Source organism: Podarcis liolepis (assembly GCF_965112155.1).
Source record: "Podarcis liolepis genome assembly, chromosome: 13".
NCBI classification, from domain to species: Eukaryota; Metazoa; Chordata; class Lepidosauria; order Squamata; family Lacertidae; genus Podarcis; species Podarcis liolepis.
In genome coordinates, this window is record NC_139573.1 from 22,981,321 (window position 1) to 23,002,386 (window position 21,066).

A 21,066-nucleotide genomic window follows, 5' to 3' on the forward strand; every position below is an offset into this window, starting at 1 on the left:
TTGGAATGGAATAGATTTTGGGTTCAGATTGGAGTTAATAGATGGTAAAATTACCAGAGTATAATATCACCTAAAGATTATCTTAAAAATAGATAATTGAACCTTAGTGAAAATTATATTTCATAGGCATCTCATATAATGGGGTTAATATAATAAAACAAATTATTATAGAAAGTCCTGTTTAATTGCTGTGTTTAACATATTTTTTGAAAATGGTTTTTATTCTTATAGATAAAGGAAGAGAGTATGGACTGGGTAGGAATCAGTTGCATCCACATAGATTTGAAAATTGTAGTTGTAGCTGAGCAAAGGCCCGATTCCTTCCTTCCTTCCTTCCTTCCTTCCTTCCTTTTTACTTCCTTATTAGCTGCTCCCTCTTGTTCAGCTGCGGCCTGAACACAATAATATAACATTTTGGGGAAAAGATGCAACCCAGCAGTCCAGCACCAGAGGCTAAGATAGAGAAGATCTCCACAGCAACCATGTATTTTCCCTTGGTGCTCAGGTAGGATGGAATAAAGGATAGCCAAACACTGCAAAAGACCAACATGCTGAAACTGATGAACTTGGCTTCATTGAAACTGTCAGGTAATTTCCTGGCAAGGAAAGCTACAATGAAACTAATAATTGCCAGGAAGCCCATATAGCTCAGAACAACGTAAAACATCACCACAGACCCTTCATTGCATTCTAGTATAATTTCTTTAGCCACTGAGTAACTGTCTGCATCTGGAAATGGGGGAAAGGTTGCTAGCCACACAATAGAAATACCTGCCTGAACAAAGGAGCAGGAAAGGACAATGGTGTTGGCCAGTCCCTTCCCCACCCATCTCCTCATCCTGGATCCAGGTTTGGTGGCCATGAAAGCCAGAACCACAGTGATGGTTTTTGCCAATACACAAGAAACAGCCACTGAGAAGATGATGCCAAAAGTGGTTTGTCGGAGGAGACATGTCAGCTTCTCTGGCTGGCCCAGGAAGAGCAGTGCACAAAGGAAGCAGAGCAGGAGAGAAATGAGGAGAGTGTAGGTGAGGTTCCTGTTGTTTGCAATGACTATGGGAGTGTCATGGTGCTTCACAAATGTACCCAGCACCAGAGCTGTGATCAGAGCAAATGAAAGCGAAAAGCAGACTAAACTGATACCCAAAGGTTCTTCATAAGACAAGAAGCTTATATCCTTGGGAATACATGCATCTTGGTTCTTGCTTGGATAGTCTTTGTCTGAGCATTTATCACAGTCATTCATATCTGGGGAAAAAGAAAGAACGGTACAGTCCCCAGCTCATACATAATCTATCAATCACATCAACATGCTTTATTTTATTTTTTGTTCACCCACAACATAAGGATCTCTTCAAGTCAGAACATACATTCTGCGCTTTGTGATCCTATGTAATTGTGGTAGTTGGTGGCCTAATTGGTAGAGAGCTACATGGTACCACATCTTGTGCTCTAAGAGCATCAATGTTGTATTACATAGTGTGCTGAATTCCAAATATGAGTGGTGCTCAAAATTTGGAGTATGACTTCGGAAGTTAAAAGATGTTTTGGTTAAGATACAGTGGTACCTCGGGTTACATATGCTTCATGTTACCTACGCTTCATGTTACAGACACCACTAACCCAGAAATAGTACCTTGGGTTAAGAACTTTGCTTCAGGATGAGAACAGAAATCACGCGGCGGCGGCGGAGCAGCAGTGGGAGGCCCCATTAGCTAAAGTGGTGCTTCAGGTTAAGAACAGTTTCAGGTTAAGAACGGACCTCTGGAATGAATTAAGTACATAACCAGAGGTACCACTGTACAGTTTTGCATGGTAAGTAAAATAAGTGTAAAGATGCATGACGTCATTAAAAGTGACTGACAATTACTTCCAGTTATATTATATATTAATATTATATTTATTATTATTATTTAGCTTTACCTGACATTTTGAGAAGGTAAAATTAAACTTCTTTAAACTTATTTTTACTGAAGAAATTCACAAAAATTAAATTTCATTGCGTAAGATGACATGCTCCAAGGTGCTATGGCAGATATGAACAGAAAGGCATGCTAAAGACATCCCATATTTGTGAAAGAGCAATAATACCTGGTGAGGCAAAATAAACCCTGTACTGAATTATGGTGAAGTGGGAGAGATCTCAAGGAAAAGGATGATGTACTGAATTAATATGTATGAATATATGCATATATGTACTGAATATATATGGTGCATCCAGACTGCCAGTAGAATGAGTACACAATAAACATCTACTTTTGTCTAGCACATTCAGCTTTTAATTGAACAAACTCCTTGTAAACATTGTGCACACAAATCAGGATGAAGGCTCTATGAAGTGATTGTATGGAAGTGTCCTGTGTATCACTTGGTCACTTTGAAAGCAAGTGGACAAGTTAGTCATGGCTTAATTTGTCCCATTCCTGTTAAAGGGAACTCAATAGAAGTACTGCATCTGGATCCAAATTATACTTAAGGTAAATATCTCTTACCTTCCTGGATTGAAATCTTTCCCTCTGGGCATGGGATGCAATCATAGCAGCAAAACGGTTCTCCTTCCTTCACTTTCTTCCTTGATCCTGCGTGACAATTCTCAGTACAGACAGAAAGAGGCTGAGCCTAATCCGTAAATGAAGCAGAAGCATGATATTCATGAGAATGATGAGTTTGGAATCAGGTTCAGCTCTGCATTGAGTGCATTCTTGTCTGTGTTAAGACAAAGAATACATAGCAGATATCATAGATAGTTTTAGGGGTCACACAACATTGCATTGCATTTGGGAAGAGAGCGATAAACACACACATCCTGGACAAATACATCAATTTACATCGGGCAAATAATTGAGATTTTTTCATAAGGTTTTTCCCCCTGATCCTCAAGTGTACTTTATCTTAGACATCAAGACAAATAATCATTGCTTGTTTTAGAATGAATTTCTTTTGAATTAGCTAACAATGTGACTCTACCTGATTAAACCATTTGTGCCATATTATGGCATCTTCATGAAGGGTGAAGGCTTGGTCTGGAGGAGCCTCAGGATCCATTCTCCCAACTTTTACCCTATGAAAGGACTGGTTGGAGGAAATAACCCAGTTGATAATGTCCAGACTAGATATTACTTCCCCATTCTGATTGAAGGACACCATGTCTCCAGCACTGTTGTTGAACGAGACAGCTCTCAGAAAATGATGGAGCTAGATAGAAAAAAAGAGAAAGCAAGCATTTAGAAAAGGGTGGATCTGAATGTTTCAAAAAGAGATCTAGAGCAGAGAGGGGAGTCCCACTGCCTGAAACATGCAGGTAGCCTATTTGGGGCTCATGGATGGCTTGCAATTTCCCCTTTTCTCCACTCCCTATTAGCACTGCATGAAGGCCTAGATGTGTGTATTTTGGAATCCTATTGGTATTAATATGGGGGATGTTTTAGATAGGTTTTAGGTAGAGAGGGAAGTGCTAATGCTTCTAAACTCCCCCCCAAGCCACCAAAAGTTCTGCATGCCCCATTAGTTCTTGAAAAGAGCCTCATATTGCAGCCAAGGAATGATATACCGTAATAACTGTGAATTGGGGTGATAGTGAGAAAAGAAATGAATGGGTGTATGTGTGAATAGGTTACTAATCTAGGAGTAAATAAATGTCTTTCTGTGCTTTTGTGCATGGAGAGTGTATGTATGTGGAATAAAAGGATGAGAGTCTGCTGGATCATCAGCATACCTGAACAGATTGGAAGTAACAGATTGAAGGAAGATTCATCCTGCAAAGATTGCAGACAGGGATGCTGCACAGATCACCAGGGAAGGCAGGGAGGAGGAAATATTTCTTAAAGAACTTGAACACTCACTATATACAGTGATACCTCGCTCTACGAACAGTCTTGTTCACAAACTATTTGGTCAATGAACTCTGCAAAACCGGAAGTAGGTATTCCAGCTAGCAAACTCTGCCTCAGAAGACAAACGGAAGCTGAATGGTGGAAGGGCACCAGTGGCGGGAGGCCTCAGTAGGGAAAGCGTGCCTCGGTTTAAGAACACTTTGGTTTAAGAACGGACTTCTGGGATGAATTCAGTTCATAGAGTGAGGTACCACTGTAGTCTCATGCAAGCTAATGATTTATTGCCCCTTACCTGCCAGAACTGCTGCTTCTGAAGCTTCTCTCTCCTTCCATCCACCATTCCTGGGTATCTGAGTCTTTGCAAGAACATGGCATGCAATGCATGGGCAACAGTGTGGACAGCATTGTAGATGCTGTAGCTTAGACCTTGCACTGTCATTTCAAAGAGAGATGCAGGAAGATTCTCCACTCTCTCTTTCCCAGTGCAGATATCCCCCTTGGCATCACCCAGAATGCGATGTGGGAATACACAGCCAAAGGCTTGTTGCCAGAAATCCCAGATGAAATCATCACCTTCTGCATTGAAAGGGTTTCTGCCCTCAACATATTGATGAAATCGTGGTAGATCATTGGAGTGAATTCTGATGGATATACCACCATTGAATATTTCTGCATCCCAATCTCGTTGAAAGGCCAATGAAATGAACTCAAATTGGGCTGTTGATATCCATACTTTACCTTTTGTTTTTGTTTTCGTGCTCCCAAGCATTGATAGATATGGGAGCCATCTAAAAAATACAGTGGTAGAAACTTCTCCATAGACCACCACAACATTGGCTTTGCTACCCATCATTCTATCATGTATATTTGCTCCCTGTTGCATCAGAGCGAGTCCTTCAGTGAGAAAAGTAAATCTGGGGATTCTTTCTTGAAAGGCAAAACAAATACCTCTGTTTGAAAAGAGTGGGAGCACATTTTGTAGAAATCTTTCTCCACTGTCATTGTCAACCACAGCGACCCCAATCCACGTCCACCTGAAATGCAGAAGCAAAGAAAGCATCCCTGCAAACTGGTGGCCTTCTTGGGGGGCCATCTGGTAGAAAGGAAGTCCTGGTGTTTTATCATTCATCACTGGAGCCGGGCCATATATGAGCTAAAGAGAGGTGTGTTGGAAAGAGAGAAGAAACACCATCCATTTATATAGCAGTGTTATGCATTGTGAAATGCAGTTGACATGTCCATTTGAACATCCATATAAATAGTGCATCTTTAGCATCAGGAAGCATTTCATATCTAAACTGTACTACCTGAGTCAGCAATGATGAAAGATCCAGCAGAGTCAGTTCTGATGAATCCTGAATTACAGAGCAATGGGATATACAAAGTATTTCCATTCACATAAGGAGCTCAATCTCCATCAGCTAATCACAGTATTTTTAATTGCATGACTGGCATAGCATCTAATTCCCCCTCAGTTAAAATCAACTTAATTAGTTTTTCAACTGGTGTTGCTTCAGAGAAAATCAGGATCTATTTTATAAAGTCGGTTCTCACTTTATGCCTACAGATGGGCAGTTCATAACAGGATTGGTGATTCAGAAAAGGATGCTATCTATTTTCAAATTTAGTTCTAATCTAGGGAAATCATGTTCCAGTTATAGGTTTTTTGTTTTTCAGCTGTTAATGAACTGCTCTCAGTGTGCATAATACATGCAAAAGAAAGAAAGAAAAGAATAATTGTTATGATAATCCCAGTGTTCCCATTTATGTTTCTAAACAGCATAAAAGAAGCTGGAAGAAATAAAGAAAAAGTATGACTGCCTTACTGAATTTTCATATTCCACTCAGAAACAGGCATAGGTGTCCTACCTGTGGAATCTTATAAATATCCAAGATAGTTGCCACATGAAGGGAGATCTGGGAGTCAAGACCCCCAATGACAGCTGTCAGATTATTCTGTGTATCACATATATAGTTGGGGAGAAATTTCTCCAGTGTAGATAAAAGTAGCATTGTGGCATGATACGTCTTAATTGCAGTGACATAGCTGTCATAGATGTGGAAGCCCAAGGTGAGATTTGGTAAGATGTGAGGGTTTTCATTGATCTCCTTGACTGCAAATGCTAAGGCCAGGATATGCTGGTAACCCTTAGGCACCACGCTGGAACAAGAGTTGCATTCCTGATCAGAAGAATATCTCACAGTTCTAACAATATTTATAAATACAGATTTGTAAGGCTGAAATCCCACGCATTGTTACATTGGATTAAGCTGCCCCCCCCCCAAATATACCCACTACCACAGTGCAGTGGGGTTTTCTTTCTCTTCTGCTTTTTGCTGAAAGACAACAATGCTCTAAATCTATTTACAGTAATCACATTTAGGTCCTATCTATTCTGAGGCAGTCTTTAGCTTAAATCTTTAGATTTAGGCAGTCTTTAGCATAAGGGGAAAAAAGAACTACACAATGCCAACTCCAGAACACACCATATGCTATACATTCTCAGTGAGATTCCTTTTTAAAGACACTTTGTCAAAATGCACAGAATAAAGGAGCTATTTCAAGCACAAGACTATGTATTTAAACCAGTACATTATTTACTACAGTACAGTTTTTACCACCAAGCAAGGTAGCATAAATAAAATTATTAGGCAGCATAACTTTCTGCTCAGCCCACGGAAGCACATTATATAACCATACTTCTATAGCAATATGATACCACTTTAAACAGGCTTGGCTTCCACAAAGAATCATGGAAGCTGCTGTTTGTTAAGGTTAGTGAGAGCAATTTCTCAGTCAATTTGTCTTATCAGGGTAATGTTACTGGAATGAGGTCTCCTACGTACTGTGAGGATGGTCTATGGAAACTGTTGAACAAAATGAGTGGTGCCAGAATAGAAACAGAAAAGGGGGCACAAGATGAGTAAAAAACAAGGAGGAATGTGGCACAATAAAGTAGTGAGAAAGAACCAAAAGGAAGAGAACAAAGATTGTGTGCTTAAACAAATAAATCCTTCCTACACACACACACACACACACACACACACAGAGAGAGAGAGAGAGAGAGAGAGAGAGAGAGAGACCTTTTGCATTTCCCTTTGGAGATTCCTTTGTTGTGTGATCTTCTTCTTCTGCAGAGATATTTCTTTTAACTAAATGGAAATATTAAATGAAAATAAAAACAGACACAAAACTAGTTCTTACCAGTGGCGTAGCGTGGGGGGTGCCAGGGGTGCCAGCCGCACCGGGCGCAACATGGGCAGGGGGCGCGCTCGCACTAGCAGCTCTCTGCCCCTACTAAAATCCACGGCTTGGCGAGGAGGTCGCGGAAGGGGGAGAGCGAAGCCTTCTGCCGCGGGCAAAAAAAGGAGAGGAAGCCGGGCGGGCGGGCGGGCGGGCGGGCTGGCTGGCTGGCGGGGGTCTGGCTGCGCCTGCTGCTGCCTTTGCCGCTGCTGCCGGGGCTTTGACAGCTTGGCGAAGCGGAGGGAGAGGAGCTTTATGGTAATTGCGGCTCTCTCTCCACTGGCCGCCTGGGTAGTGAGCCGAGCCGAGCAGGGAGTCTGGCGAGGGGGCGGGAAGAGACTTTTCCACCTCGCCTGGTCAAAAAGGAGAGCGGAGTCTCCTCAGGGCACCCTCAGGCAGGGCAAGGCAAGCAGAGCGAGGAGGAGAGAGAGGGGAAGTGGGGGGGGGGAGCAGCCAGGAAACGCTGCTGTAAGGAATGAAAAGAGGCAGCTCCAGGAGAGCGCGGGGGAAAGAGAAGCCTCGCTGCTGCTGCTTGGGAGGGTAAATTACTGTACTTGCCTTGCCCCGGGTTAGGGGGCGGCGGGCGCAAATTAATTGCCTTGCCCCGGGTTAGGGGGCGCAAATTACTTGCCTTGCCCCGGGTGCTGATAACCCACGCTACGCCGCTGGTTCTTACACAAGCTCTTCACATGCAGACAGAGATAGATCTTATTGAATTTGAAGGAAGGTATTCTCAAGTACGTGTGTATAGGGTTGTAGCCCCAGCAAGTGTTCTTAGGCTGCTGTTCTAGGACTGACCACTCCAGCGACATAATAAATAGAAGGGGGAACAAAACATTCTTACACAAGCTCTTCAGATAATTCTGGTGGGGCTTGTTCAGTGAAGGTTCCTGGATTGGAGACAAAGCCACCATGAGAAGCAATGCCACCAATGATAAAATCTCCTGATCGATGGTACTTATGAAGTGGCTGGTGTATATATGGAACCTTGCAATTTGCTATGTGGAGCTGACATACCTTTGGAGTAAATAGTGCCAGCAGCAAGACAACCAACATCTTGCATACAAGGGCACATATTCTATCTATCCACAGATTCATTTAATCTCTTCTACAGAACTATCAAGATATTAAAACTGTCTAACCTGAAAGGTACGATAGTTTCATGAGAGGCTGAAATCTTGAATATTGAGGATCATAATCATGTCTATATTTATCAGACCATCTGCAAGCTTTGCTTTGAGTTTTTCCAGTGGCCACTGAAGCTTCACCAGGGGTTTGAGTAGCAGCAGAATTAATTACAGACCTTTTGATCTGTAGGTAAGGTAATTAGAAAGACAAAATGCTGGGTTCCCTGTAGGATTGCTGGAGAATATTTACAACTCTCATTTTAAATTCTCCTTCGTTAATTATATGGGAACAGTGGTGGAGAGGGAAATGGTGAAGTTTGGAATTCATCCTAACAGCTCCTGTAGCCAAAGGAGACTCCAAAATGTAAAATGGTGTATGTAGCATCTTGGAATCAGGCCATGGGAGCCTCAGTTCACATCTCCGAAGAAGCCATGAGGCAGGACCTCTAGTCTGTGCATGTAATAGTTGTTTGAGAGAAAGCTCCATTTAATTCTGTATTTCTTAACTCAGCACTTTTACAAATTTCAACATCTAAAGCACATTTAGCTTTAACAAAATATAGTCAGTGAGCTTAAAGACAACCATTAACTTTTAATTAAAAATACAAAATACTTGTAACGAAAGTTACTTTGTAAACTGTTAGTATAAAGAGGAAGGCCCTCAAACCAAAAAGAACCCATTCTCTCCTTGATACAGTAAGCTAAAGTTGGGAAATTGAGAGAAGTTATTTGTTGCATATTCTGATCAGAACCTTTCTCAGATAGATAGATTGGAAGGGCGAGTGGGATTTGGAATGTACCACAACAAGAAATGGACACTAGATTCAATATTCAAGAAAAAGGAAAGATCCAGTAACTGAGGTTTAGCACCCGAACTATGTTTCGTTGGATACCCAGCCATGGACCATGAAGTAAAATTGATCAGAAAGTGTAGGTTGGGTGCCCTCATGGCAGAGTGCGATATTGAAACCACCTTTTGCCTGCTCCCCATACATTCAAAGGATTTTCATTTATTGTGTTTCAAGTTTCAGGACAATTAGTTCTTCAACAAAGCCATGCTTGTTGGTTGCTCCACCGCATTTGCAGCATTCAAAACATTCATTTTTTTTAAAAAAATGATATTTATTGAAAAAAGAATTTTTTAAAATTACAAAGAAAAAAAAACAAAATTACAAAAAAGAGACAAAAACAGAAAAAGAAAAAGAAAAAATAAAACCATCATTTTCAAATTCTCCACTTTCATTACCTTCTTTCCATGACCTCCTCCTCCTCCCATCTCTTGTATCTTGATTAATAATTGTCACAGCAAATCCTTTCCATAATTCATAATATTCTGTCATTACATTACCTTACTCTATTTTCATCTTATCTTATAAAAAACCTTAAAACTTAAGACTTAAATCTTATTTTTACCAGCTTCTCATAACCATTACCTTTTTACCTAATTCTTTAAACATTTTTACAAGAGCCAAGTAATTTCATTTCAACATTTTTCCAACGTTCATAAAACATTTCTAATGATAAAAAAGAGGGGGGGGGAACAATCCAATCTTTTTCCAGCATCCCCTCCCCCCAGTCCCGGGATTGTCAGTCCTTTTTATCCCATTAGTCTGGCACATTAACCTGGTGATCTTATGTCCGAGGCCTTCAAATCTCTTCCATGTCCCTTCCGCAGCTCTTCTTCATATTTTCCTTTCACTCGTGGGAACTCCAGCTTGCTAGTGTTTTTGACCCTTTTTGACAAATCAGCCCCTTTCTCATAGTCCAGACTAGACTCCATGTAGTATTTTAAAACATGTTTCAAATTCCCTCCAAAATTGGAAGTCCCAACAACTCTAAACCTCTGACCTCCCATTGCCAGACTCAGAAAGTCCAAACATCCCTGCATAGGGGGGTCAGTCCAACCCCCCATTTCCAAATCAATCCAAACTTTGTCTTTTCAAATCTGGTTTTTTCCAAATTCATTTGTCAAATCCAAAGGCTCATCTTCCTGCTGGGCCAAAAGTCCCTCCATCTCTGGCGCCCAAGATTCTGCAACATCCTCTTCTCTCATCTGCTCTGTCAGGACACACTCCTGTTTAAGTTCCTGGGTGGGCTCCATATAATTTCCCACTACCTGTTCAAATGTTCTGGCCTCATTAGTCATCAAATCCGTCTTCTGACTTAACTGGTCCAATAGGGCATTTATTTTGGAGAAAGCACCCAACAGTGCTTCTGATAGCATTGTCCTGCAAGGTCACAAGTCCTTTTCCCACGGTTGTAATCTGTGGCAGCTGCAAGCTCCCTAGAATTGGTTACAATTTCACAGTTCCCCTCTAGGGGAGGAAATTCTGGTTGTTCTTTCTTTTACGAACAATAGCAACAAGATTTGTTCTTTTTAGATATTTTGTCAATATTAGTTCCTTTAAAATGCGAAAAGAAACAATGGAATCACAATGTTACTCTTCTTTTAACTATCTGTCAAGAAACATTTGTCTCTGGTCAATGAGCTTCAAAACGTCAATTCTGACACCCCGCTCCAGGGTCGGGGCGGTGGAAAGTTACTTTACTTTAAACTCACTTCTGCAGGTTTAAACAGTCCAAAAAAAAAGATCCCCCTTCTTCTCCTGCTACCGAAGGGGGGTTCAACGATTTTAAATGGTGAAAAACCAATCCTTTAAAAGTAATTTTCAAAGCTCTAGTTTATGTTGTCTTTGCTTTCTTCTGACTACAAGGAAACGGAAGGCTGACTTCCTGTTTAGACCTTCCCGTTTCAGTGCCTAATTAAGGTAAATTTTAAGTCCAATTCCTTTCTAATTGCCAGTTCTTATTTGAAGTCCAATTGTTCAATGTTTGAGTACTCAACGGGCGATACTTTAGATGCCAAATTTTCCCAGGAAAAAGGCAGTGCTCTCCGGCAACGGCTGTGCGGCTTCGCTCCTCGGAAATAGCAGTTGACTCACAGCACTGCGCCACTCCCCCCTCTTCACTTCGGAGCCCGTTAGTGGGTTCCTTTGCGGGTTGGGGGGTGCTAAAGGTGCCTGCCGAGTCCCACGGTCACAGGCTTCATCCGCCTGTGATTTCTGAAAGTGTCCCTGCTTTGCCGCAGCGGAAAAGACCCATTTTGCGTGGAGCTGGTCCCTCCGGTTCAGAGGGAGTCTGCCATTGCCGATGGCGCCACCCCGGAAGTCTCTGCAGCATTCAAAACATTCAGCACCTTTTTGTAATGGACAATGAAACACAGAACAGGGCTACATCAGGTCATTCATGACTGAGATTACGTTTTAATTATTATTCCTGCTGGGTCTGAGAACTGCCAGCTCTCGTTGGACTCCTTCAAGAAGCTGGCCGAGAAATCATTCTTGTCCCTGTCAGGATGCTATCATCGGCTCCTGGTTACCCAGAAAGTATAAAGTCAAGAGAAAGTTTCTTACAGTCCTTTTTTATTTCAAACTTTACACAGAGAGGCTATAGAACCCAGCCTCTTGGATAATGTTGTCCCAAGTGAATCTCCACCCTCTGTCTCTCCCACTTCCTCATTCATCATCATCATCACCTCCTCGTACTGCTAAGTGCCCTCTGTCTTTGAGCTCTTTGCTCTCCTACTTTTAAGGCTTGCCGGGTTCTGGGAGATGGTGGGTGGGTCTGGAATGCTTTCTAATGTCAATATGCCAGCCAGCTGCTGCTCCGGCTTTCCCATTATTTCCCATCTTCCCCCCTCATCTGCCTCTGGGTTGTCACCTCCCCCAAACCCTTGTTGTAAATCTATACTGTCTTCCTCTTCCCTGGAAGGGTCAGGATGGGGAGGCAGTCTCCACCATTCCTCTGCCTCCACCCAGTCCCTGACATTCCCATAGCCAATGCACAGCTGTCCTCAAAAAGGCAATATTAGCTTGTGGTTTGAATGCCAATGATTTCACAGGGCACATTTCTTGCTTAGGAGCTGCCACCATGGCTTTCAGATGTTATGTGTGACCAAGATCCCTAGACTGCAGTGTCCCTATGTGATCCCAATTGGGATTCAGGCCTCACCATGGGACTGAAACTGCCTTGGTCGTGCTGGTTGATGATCTCCACCAGGCTAGGGACAAAGGTGAGAACAGTTTCCTAGTTCTGCTGGATCTCAGTGGCTTTTGATACAATCAAGCATAACATCCTTCTGGACCGTCTTGAGGGGCTGGGAGCTGGCGGCACTGTTATACAGTGGTTCTGCTCCTTTCTCCTGGGCTGTGTCCAGAAAGTGGTGGTGGGGGATGAGTGTTCAGAACCCTGGGCTCTCACTTGTGGGGTGCCTCAGGGTTGCGTCCTCTCCCCCATGCTTTTCAACATCTACATGCAGCCGCTGGGAGAGATCATCAGGGGGTTTGGGTTGGGTGTTCATCAATATGTGGATGATACCCAGAGCTACCTCTCTTTTAAATCAGAACCAGTGAAAGTCCTGTGTGAGTGTCTGGAGGCAGCTAACGGATTGAGGTTGAATCCTGACAAGACAGAAGTACTGTTCTTGTGGGACAGGGGGCGGGCTGGTAAGGAGGACTCCCTGATCCTGTATGGGGTAACTGTGCCCCTGAAGGACTAGGTGCGCAGCCAGGGAGTCATTTTGGACTCATAGCTGTCCATGGAGGCGCAGGTTAATTCTGTGTCCAGGGCAGCTGTTTACCAGCTCCATCTGGTATGAAGGCTGAGACCCTACCTGCCCGCAGATTGTCTTGCCAGAGGGGCACATGCTCTAGTTATCTCCCGCTTGGACTACTGCAATGCGCTCTATGTGGGGCTACCTTTGAAGGTGACTTGAAAACTGCAATTAATTCGGAATATGGCAGATAGACTGGTGACTGGGAGTGGCCGCCGAGACCATATAACACTGGTCCTGAAAGATCTTCATTGGCTCCCAGTACGTTTCCGAGCACAATTCAAAGTGTTGATGCTGACCTTTAAAGCCCTAAACGGCCTCGGACCCATATACCTGAACGAGCGTCTCCACCCCCATCATCCAGCCTGAGTTCCAGCGTCGAGGGCCTTCTGGTGGTTCCCTCCCTGTGAGAAGTGAGGTTACAGGGAACCAGAGAGAGGGCCTTCTCAGTAGTGGCGCCTGCCCTGTGGAACACCCTCCCAGCAGATGTCAAGGCAATAAACTATTTTACTTTTAAAAGACAACTGAAGGCAGCCCTGTTTAGGGAAGTTTTTAATGCCTGATGCTGTGTTGTTTTTAATATTTGGTTGGAGGCCGCCTAGAGTGGCTGGGAAAACCCAGCCAGATAGGCGGGGTATAAATAATAAATTATTATTATTATTATTATTATTATTATTATTATTATTATTATTATATCAGGATGCACACCCAATGCCTAAACCAAAGCCTACCTACATCTCTAATCAATAAAGTTGTGGTAATTTTCAATCTCAGAAAGTTGTTGTGTCAGTTTGTCCACCACTTATCAGCTCACCCCCAACACTGTGATTGTGTCATGAATACGCCAGCTCCCAGTGTAGGTTTGCAGCCGGCTGCAGAAAGCAGACAGGATCAGAGAGGCTTGGATTTTACTCAGGCAGAAGAGAACCAACAGCTGCAGGCTTTGCCTCCTCATGACCTTGAAAGGCAGACTGATAAGGTAGTAGCTGAGAGCAGGCTGGAACCAAGCCAAAGCTCTCAGGAAGCACAAACAGGCATGAAAAGTGAGAGAGACAGCCTTTTGTCACATGACGGGGCTGCAGATGACCCAAGGAGCCCGAGACATAGACGAATAGGAAGGCTACTAGACAGGAAACAAAACAAGAAATCTAAGGGTCACAGGTTCAATATCTTCTGTAGACGTAGGAAGGACTCCTTAGAAGGGTCAATTTAGTGGTGATGCCGGATGCTTGGCTAGAGCAGTCCAGAGCTAATTGCTTGTTTTTGCACTTAATTCTCCTTTTTAATTATATATGTTTACTATGTTATCAATCTGGGAACCTGGACTCCTAACAGCTTGGGTCTACAACCAAACACTGCAATGGATCAACATGCTGTAAGTGATCATATTGACTTCAGTAAAGCTGTCAGGTAACTTCCTGGCAAAAAAAGCCATGTAGCCAAGAGCAGAGTAAAACATAGACAAAGACCCCTTGTTATGTTCTAGTATGATTTCTTTGGTCAGTGAATGGGAGAGAAGGTATTAGCCACAGAATACACATGCTTGATTGAAAAAAGGAATCGGGTATTGGGGATGGGGGGAATGCAACCTTACAATCCAGCACTAGAGGCTAAAATGCAGAAGATCCCCTCAGTTCCCATATATTTCCCTTTCATGCTCAAGTAAATTGGAAAAAAGATAAACACTACAAAAAACTAAGATAAACATACACTAATATATCATAACAAATAACTCACAATAAAAATTTCATTCTTTTCTTCTTATTAGCTGTTCCCTGTTGTTCAGTTGAGGCTGCAACAGAATAATGTAGCATTTGGGGGCAAAGATGCAACACAGCAGACCAGAGCTGGAGGCTAAGATAGAGAAGATCTCCACAGCCACCATGTATTTCCCCTTGGTGCTCAGGTAGGAGGGAATAAAGGACAGCCAAACACTACAAAAGACCAACATGCTAAAAGTTATAAACTTGGCTTCATTGAAACTGTCAGGTAACTTCCTAGCAAGAAAAGCCACTGTGAAACTCACAGCTGCCAGGAAGCCCATATAGCTAAGGGTAGAGTAAAACATTGTCACAGAGCCTTCGTTACATTCTAGTATAATTTCTTCAGCCAGTGAATGCATGTCAAGATCTGGGAATGGAGGAGAGGTTGCCAGCCACACAGTACATATGAAAGTTTGAATAAGGGAGCAGGAAAGAACAATGGAGGAGGCCAGTCTTTTCCCCACCCACTTCCTCATCCTGGAACCTGGTTTGGTGGCCATGAAAGCCAGAACCACAGTGATGGTCTTTGCCAGCACACAAGAAACTGCCACTGAGAAGATGATGCCAAAAGCAGTTTGTCGGAGGAGACATGTCACGGTCTCAGGTTGGCCAATGAACAATAAAGCGGAAAGGAAGCAGAGCTGTAGGGAGATGAGGAGAGTGTAGGTGAGGTTCCGGTTGCTGGCCTTGATGATGGGAGTATTGTGGTTCTTTAGAAATATTCCCAGCACCAGTGCTGTGATCAAAGCAAAGCAAAGAGCAAGGAAGGCTAAACTGATGCCCAAAGGTTCTGCATAAGACAAGAAGCTTATAACCTTGGGAACACATGTATCTTGCCTCTTGCTAGGATAGTTTTCATCTGAGCATTTATTACAGTCATTCATATCTGGAAAAGGAAAGATGTTTATTGCCATTATTTCTACAACATGCCATAGTTGCTCCCTTTTCACAAGCCCATTCCACTAATACAGTCAGTGCTGATATTGTAAAATGTCTACAGGGCTGAGTATAACTGCTTAAGTGTTACATGAATCTAAAGTAGTATCAGAGTGAAGAGAGGGATGCTGCAATGAAAATGGTGTGATCTTCTATTTAGGGTGTTATAGGTATGCTAAATGTGGTAGAGATTGCCATTCTCTAGGCAAACAGCATTAAAAGTCTCCATAACCTTTCATTAACATTCTAAGCATTAAAAGATTAACCTATTGAGTTATGTGCATATTCCTCTGATTAACAGCTGTTCTGAGTTTGATCCAGACTAACTTAAGCATATGTACATGTCTTGCATTTATTTCAATGGGAGCTGAGTCCAAGTAATGCAGAGTGGATTCAGGCGTCTATGTGTATTTCTTACCTTCCATACTTGAAATCTTCCCCTCTGGGCATGGAGTACAATCGTAGCAACAAAATGGCTCTCCTTCCTTCACTTTCTTGCTAGATCCAGGTTGGCAACTCTCAGTACAGACAGAAAGAGGCTGAGTCTGATCCATAAATGAAAGAGCATAATTATAATAAAGAGAAAAATTATTAGGGAATCTTTTGGATTCTGGTCCTTTTTGTTTGTAGAGGGAGAAAATGCCTGGTACGATATAGCAGATATTACTGTTCATTGAAAGCTGGCAATAATACCTCCTTTTCACTGATACTGAAGTGTTTGGGCAGAGCTCACACATTACAGAGCAGAAAGGAAGCATAATATAACTATATATTTTTATATTATTTGATAAAAATATTCATGATACTTGTCATTCTTTTTTGTTGGAACCAATTTACATTTTTACAAAGGCTCTTATGAATGTCAGGTTAACTCTTACCTTAAAGTTTATGTGGTGGGCTTTTTGTTCAGATAACTCAGGATAACTGCATTAGAGTTTTTATTCCCCCTATCCTACTCCGTTTTATTCTGCCTCACCAATGTTTATTTTGATCTCCCAATTTGTAAAATTTTGCTTACTTTCCTGTCCTGATAGCTTTGTAAATTTAGCGAGGAGCCAGGAATTTCCAGTACTCTTTTCTGCTTTCATCCCAGTGGTTTTTCTGCTTGCTGAAAAAGAGGATATCACTCCTCTAATATATATTCTGAATATGAATCTTAACATATGTATTTTGTGAGTGTTCTTTTCAATAAAAAACTAATTTCATAGAATCATAGAGTTGGAATAGACCACAAGGGCCATCGAGTCCAACCCCCTGCTAAGCAGGAAACACCATCAGAGCACTCCTGACATATGGTTGTCAAGCCTCTGCTTAAAGACGTCCAAAGAAGGAGACTCCACCACACTCCTTGGCAGCAAATTCCACTGTCGAACAGCTCTTACTGTCGGAAGTTCTTCCTAATGTTTAGGTGGAATCTTCTTTCTTGTAGTTTGGATCCATTGCTCCACGTCCGCTTCTCTGGAGCAGCAGAAAACAACCTTTCTCCCTCCTCTATATGACATCCTTTTATATATTTGAACATGGCTATCATATCACCCCTTAACCTCCTCTTCTCCAGGCTAAACATGCCCAGCTCCCTTAGCCGTTCCACATAAGGCATTGTTTCCAGGCCTTTGACCATTTTGGTTGCCCTCCTCTGGACACGTTTCAGTTTGTCAGTGTCCTTCTTGAACTGTGGTGCCCAGAACTGGATACAGTACTCCAGGTGAGGTCTGACCAGAGCAGAATACAGTGGCACTATTACTTCCCTTGATCTAGATGCTATACTCCTATTGATGCAGCCCCGAATTGCATTGGCTTTTTTAGCTGCCGCGTCACACTGTTGGCTCATGTCAAGTTTGTGGTCAACCAAGACTCCTAGATCCTTTTCACATGTACTGCTCTCAAGCCAGGTGTCACCCATCTTATGAGGAAATGGAACAGAACCAATATATGGGTAAAAATATGCATCTATTACAAAAACTGGCAGTAAAAATTAGTTCCATGGGTAGTGTACAGATGTAGTTAACAACTGAAAAATAAAAAAGTACAATAAAAATCAGAAAGAGTGGTTGGCCGTGAAGGCTGCCATACTTCAGTCGTACTGGCAGTGGTGCTACTGCCATTTAGTGGAAGGGAGAGAGATGGTCTAAAAGTCATATGGACCAATGCATACCCACTGCCAGTGCAGCACTGAACTTCCACTGCATTGTGCCTACCTATCTCCCTCCTGGTAATGCAGCAACGTTGCTGTCGGGAGGCCAGGTGTGCTGTGTAACCTTTCCCTGACAGCCATTCCTGTAAGACTCATGTGTGTAAAATTTCCTGCTCAAGCTTCTTCACTATCGCTCCTCTTTTCTCCTCTTCTTCTGCTCCTTCTGTTTCCTCTTCTACTTGATCCTGTCTTCTCTCAATTTTTCCTTTGCAATTTATGTTGCCTTTCCACCCACATTACTTCTTCATTCTTTCTGGCACATCAGCCAGGGCAGAAATCTGTGGGGTTTCCTATTTATATCAATTCATAAACAGTAATATTATTTCAATCAAAAATCGGATTTTCATGGGTGTGTATGATTGTTAAATGAAAGCAGTTTTAGAAATCTGGACAATAAATCAGTGCTTATTCAATAGTGGAACTCCTTTGAAATAAAAGACCCTTGGACCCTACCTGGTTAAACCAGCTGTGCCATGTTATGGCATCTTCATCAAGGGTAAATGCATGATCTGGAGAAGCCTTTGGGTTCATCCTTCCAACTCTCACTCTATGAAAGGATTGGTTGGAGGAAATAATCCAGTTGATAATATCCAAGCCAGTGATTACCTCCCCATACTGGTTGAAGGAGACCTCATCTCCTGCAGTGTTGTTAAATGAGATACTTCTCAAAAAGTGATGGAGCTAGATTGAAAAAAGCAGGAGCTTAGGAAAGGCCGCATTTTTATCTTTCAGATAAAGATTTAATGCAGGAATGGTGAAGTTTGTTTCTATGAAAAGATGCTCACACATAGGAAACTTTTAAACCTCAAATTTAATTTAATGGTGAGCCGAGCCCAGAGTCAATGGTTGATGGTGATTGAGTCATGTGTGGGTGGAAGTGGATTTTCCAATATATTTTATATCCTACACATCCTGCTTGCTTGTTATTTTTGTCAGTCTGCTCTCTCTCAAGATTGTTGTGGGATCACTTGCTCTGACAAAGCATTTGGGGACTAGAGGTTGCTAAGAGAATGATGCAGATGCCTCTGGCTGCCACCACTGCTTTCAAGTTGTGATTGGAGCCACATCTCAATTGACTGCTCATTCATCAGCCCCACCCCCACCATGGATATTTTCTGCTGGAATAAGCTCATTGACTCATTCCTCTTTCATTGTTTAGCCAAAATTTGAAAGCATCTCAATATGTCATACATTTATGAATCCAACACTAGTTTCCTCTTTCTCACACCCATGCAGAAAGTAGTAAAGCCAGGAAACAAACAGAACTGAGGAACCCCAGATGCTGGGAGGAAGTAACATTATTCCAAGGTGCTATGCAAGATGAGAATCTTCAACCCCTTACCTTCCATAACTGTTGGTTCCAATCCTTCTGTCTCCTTTTGTGAACCATTCCTCTGAAGTTAGATGAGGTCAACACATGCAAAGCATGGGCCACAGCATAAACAGCATTATAGATGCTATAGCCATGGCCAGTCACGCTCATTTCAAAAAAACCCCCAGGAAGGCTCTCCAGCTTCTCTTTCCCAGTGCATATAGTCCCCACCACATTGCCAACCATGGAATTTGGGAATCCACAGCCAAAGGCTTGTTGCCAGAAGTCCCTGAGGAAACCATCTCCATCTGTGGTAGAAGGATTTATGCTTTTAACATAATGATGAAATCCTCTTAAATCATTTAAGTGAATTCCAAACGATATAGTGCCATGGAACAATCTTGACTCCCAATTGCGTTGAAGGACAAATGAAGTGAACTCCATCTGGGCTGTTGTTATCCATACCTTACCTTGTATATTCATTGTCACAGGCACAAAGTTTTTTAGAAATGGAAGCCATCTTAAAACTACCATTGAATAAGATTCTCCATAGACCAGCACTATGTTAGCTTTGCTGCTCATTATTTCATCATGCAGCTTTGCCCCATGTTGAATCATACCCTCTGTGTCACTGTCAAAACTCATTTTTGGAATTTTTTCTAGAAAGGCAAAGCAGATACCACTTTGTGTAAACACTGGGAGCACAGTGTGCACAAATCTTTCTCCATTGTCGTTATCCATCACAAGGACCCCGATCCATGTCCATCTGAAATGCAGAAGCAAAGAGAGAATTCCTGCAAATTGGTGGCGTTCCTGGGGGGCCATCTGGTAGAAGGAAAATCCTGGTGTTTGATCATTCATCACTGGAGCAGGGCCATATGTGAGCTAAGGAGAGATTGGAGAAATAAATGCTATGGTTGGAAATGCTGATTGGAATAGATGAAAACTGGCTGGAGCAACCCAGTCAGATGAGTGGAGTACAAATAATGAAATTATTAAAAGCAGGGATTAATCTCAATATGGGTCTTATGCTTGTTATTGAAATCTGTGTTCAGATCTCTGTAAGGCTTCTCATTTTGCTGCTAAGATTTCCTTGGCTGGAGATGGGAAGATTCCACTTATGTCAACAATATGATTTGTCACAGAAATAAATTGTTGGCAAATGCTTTCATTGCTGCATTACACCCTTTCAATAACCACCCCTAAAAAGACAGTATGTGTGATTGGCTGTTGCGTGTTGAGTCCCACAAGCCACCCCCCAAATAACTCACACTTCACACTTCAATTTTTGTTTAAGGTTTTTGGCATAATTTTGGCCACAACTTTATTCAAATACAAAATACGTGAGTGGTTGCTTAGGCATTGGTTATGACTATCTGTCCTTGCCCTCAGGGACAGTGCTGGCCTTCCGGACACCGACGGAAGCCAGCGTGGGAAACAAGTATTGGGTGAGAATGAAGCTGGGAATCAGACTAACACCTCTCACCCTCATGTTCCGGTGGGGCTTGCCCGGCCCAAGTCCGACTCCGGGGACAAGGACGAAAGAATGGCAAGCCCCTGGATTTCCTTTAACGGAATTCCCATTCGCATCATTTGGAGGGGTAGGCACTTACCCCTCCAAGCACCATTTAACCAATGCCTAACCGCCAACCTTACAAGTTGTGACGATTTGCTACGCAGTAGGCGAAAACCAAATGGCACCAGCCAATCAGCCAAATGGCAAAATTCCTACCAGGCCCCCGCTCAAAGGCGAACGACCCCATGACAGGCATAGCAAGGTCAAGCAATCAAAACCACCCTGATAAAAGGGAGGGAGGGCGGGTGATCCGGTTCAAAACGGCCAAGAGGACCAATTAACCAGCAACCCAATTAACCCTTTAGTGCTTGGGTTGCTAACAATTTGCCGAGTCACTGTAGGGTGGCCTGTTTCCCCAACCGCAACACGTGCTCTCTGTTAGGGAGAACACGCTGTATTTGTCACAAACCCAGTGCTTTTTCTGGGGGGGGGGAGGGGTACGCAGGGGTACGCATACCCCTAAACATTT

At 42.7% G+C, this 21,066-nt stretch overlaps 1 protein-coding gene across 1 annotated transcript; it reads right to left on the bottom strand.

Moving 5' to 3' along the window:
- Positions 1-352: 352 nt before the first annotated feature.
- On the bottom strand, positions 353-19,882 carry LOC310692304 (vomeronasal type-2 receptor 26-like; the record flags this gene model as incomplete). Its single annotated transcript, XM_083473020.1, has 4 exons — positions 353-1,248; positions 2,493-2,619; positions 2,968-3,195; positions 19,052-19,882. 4 exons carry the CDS (start codon positions 19,880-19,882, stop codon positions 353-355), a joined length of 2,082 nt encoding a protein of 693 aa, XP_083329146.1.
- Between the last annotated feature and the right edge of the window lie 1,184 nt (positions 19,883-21,066).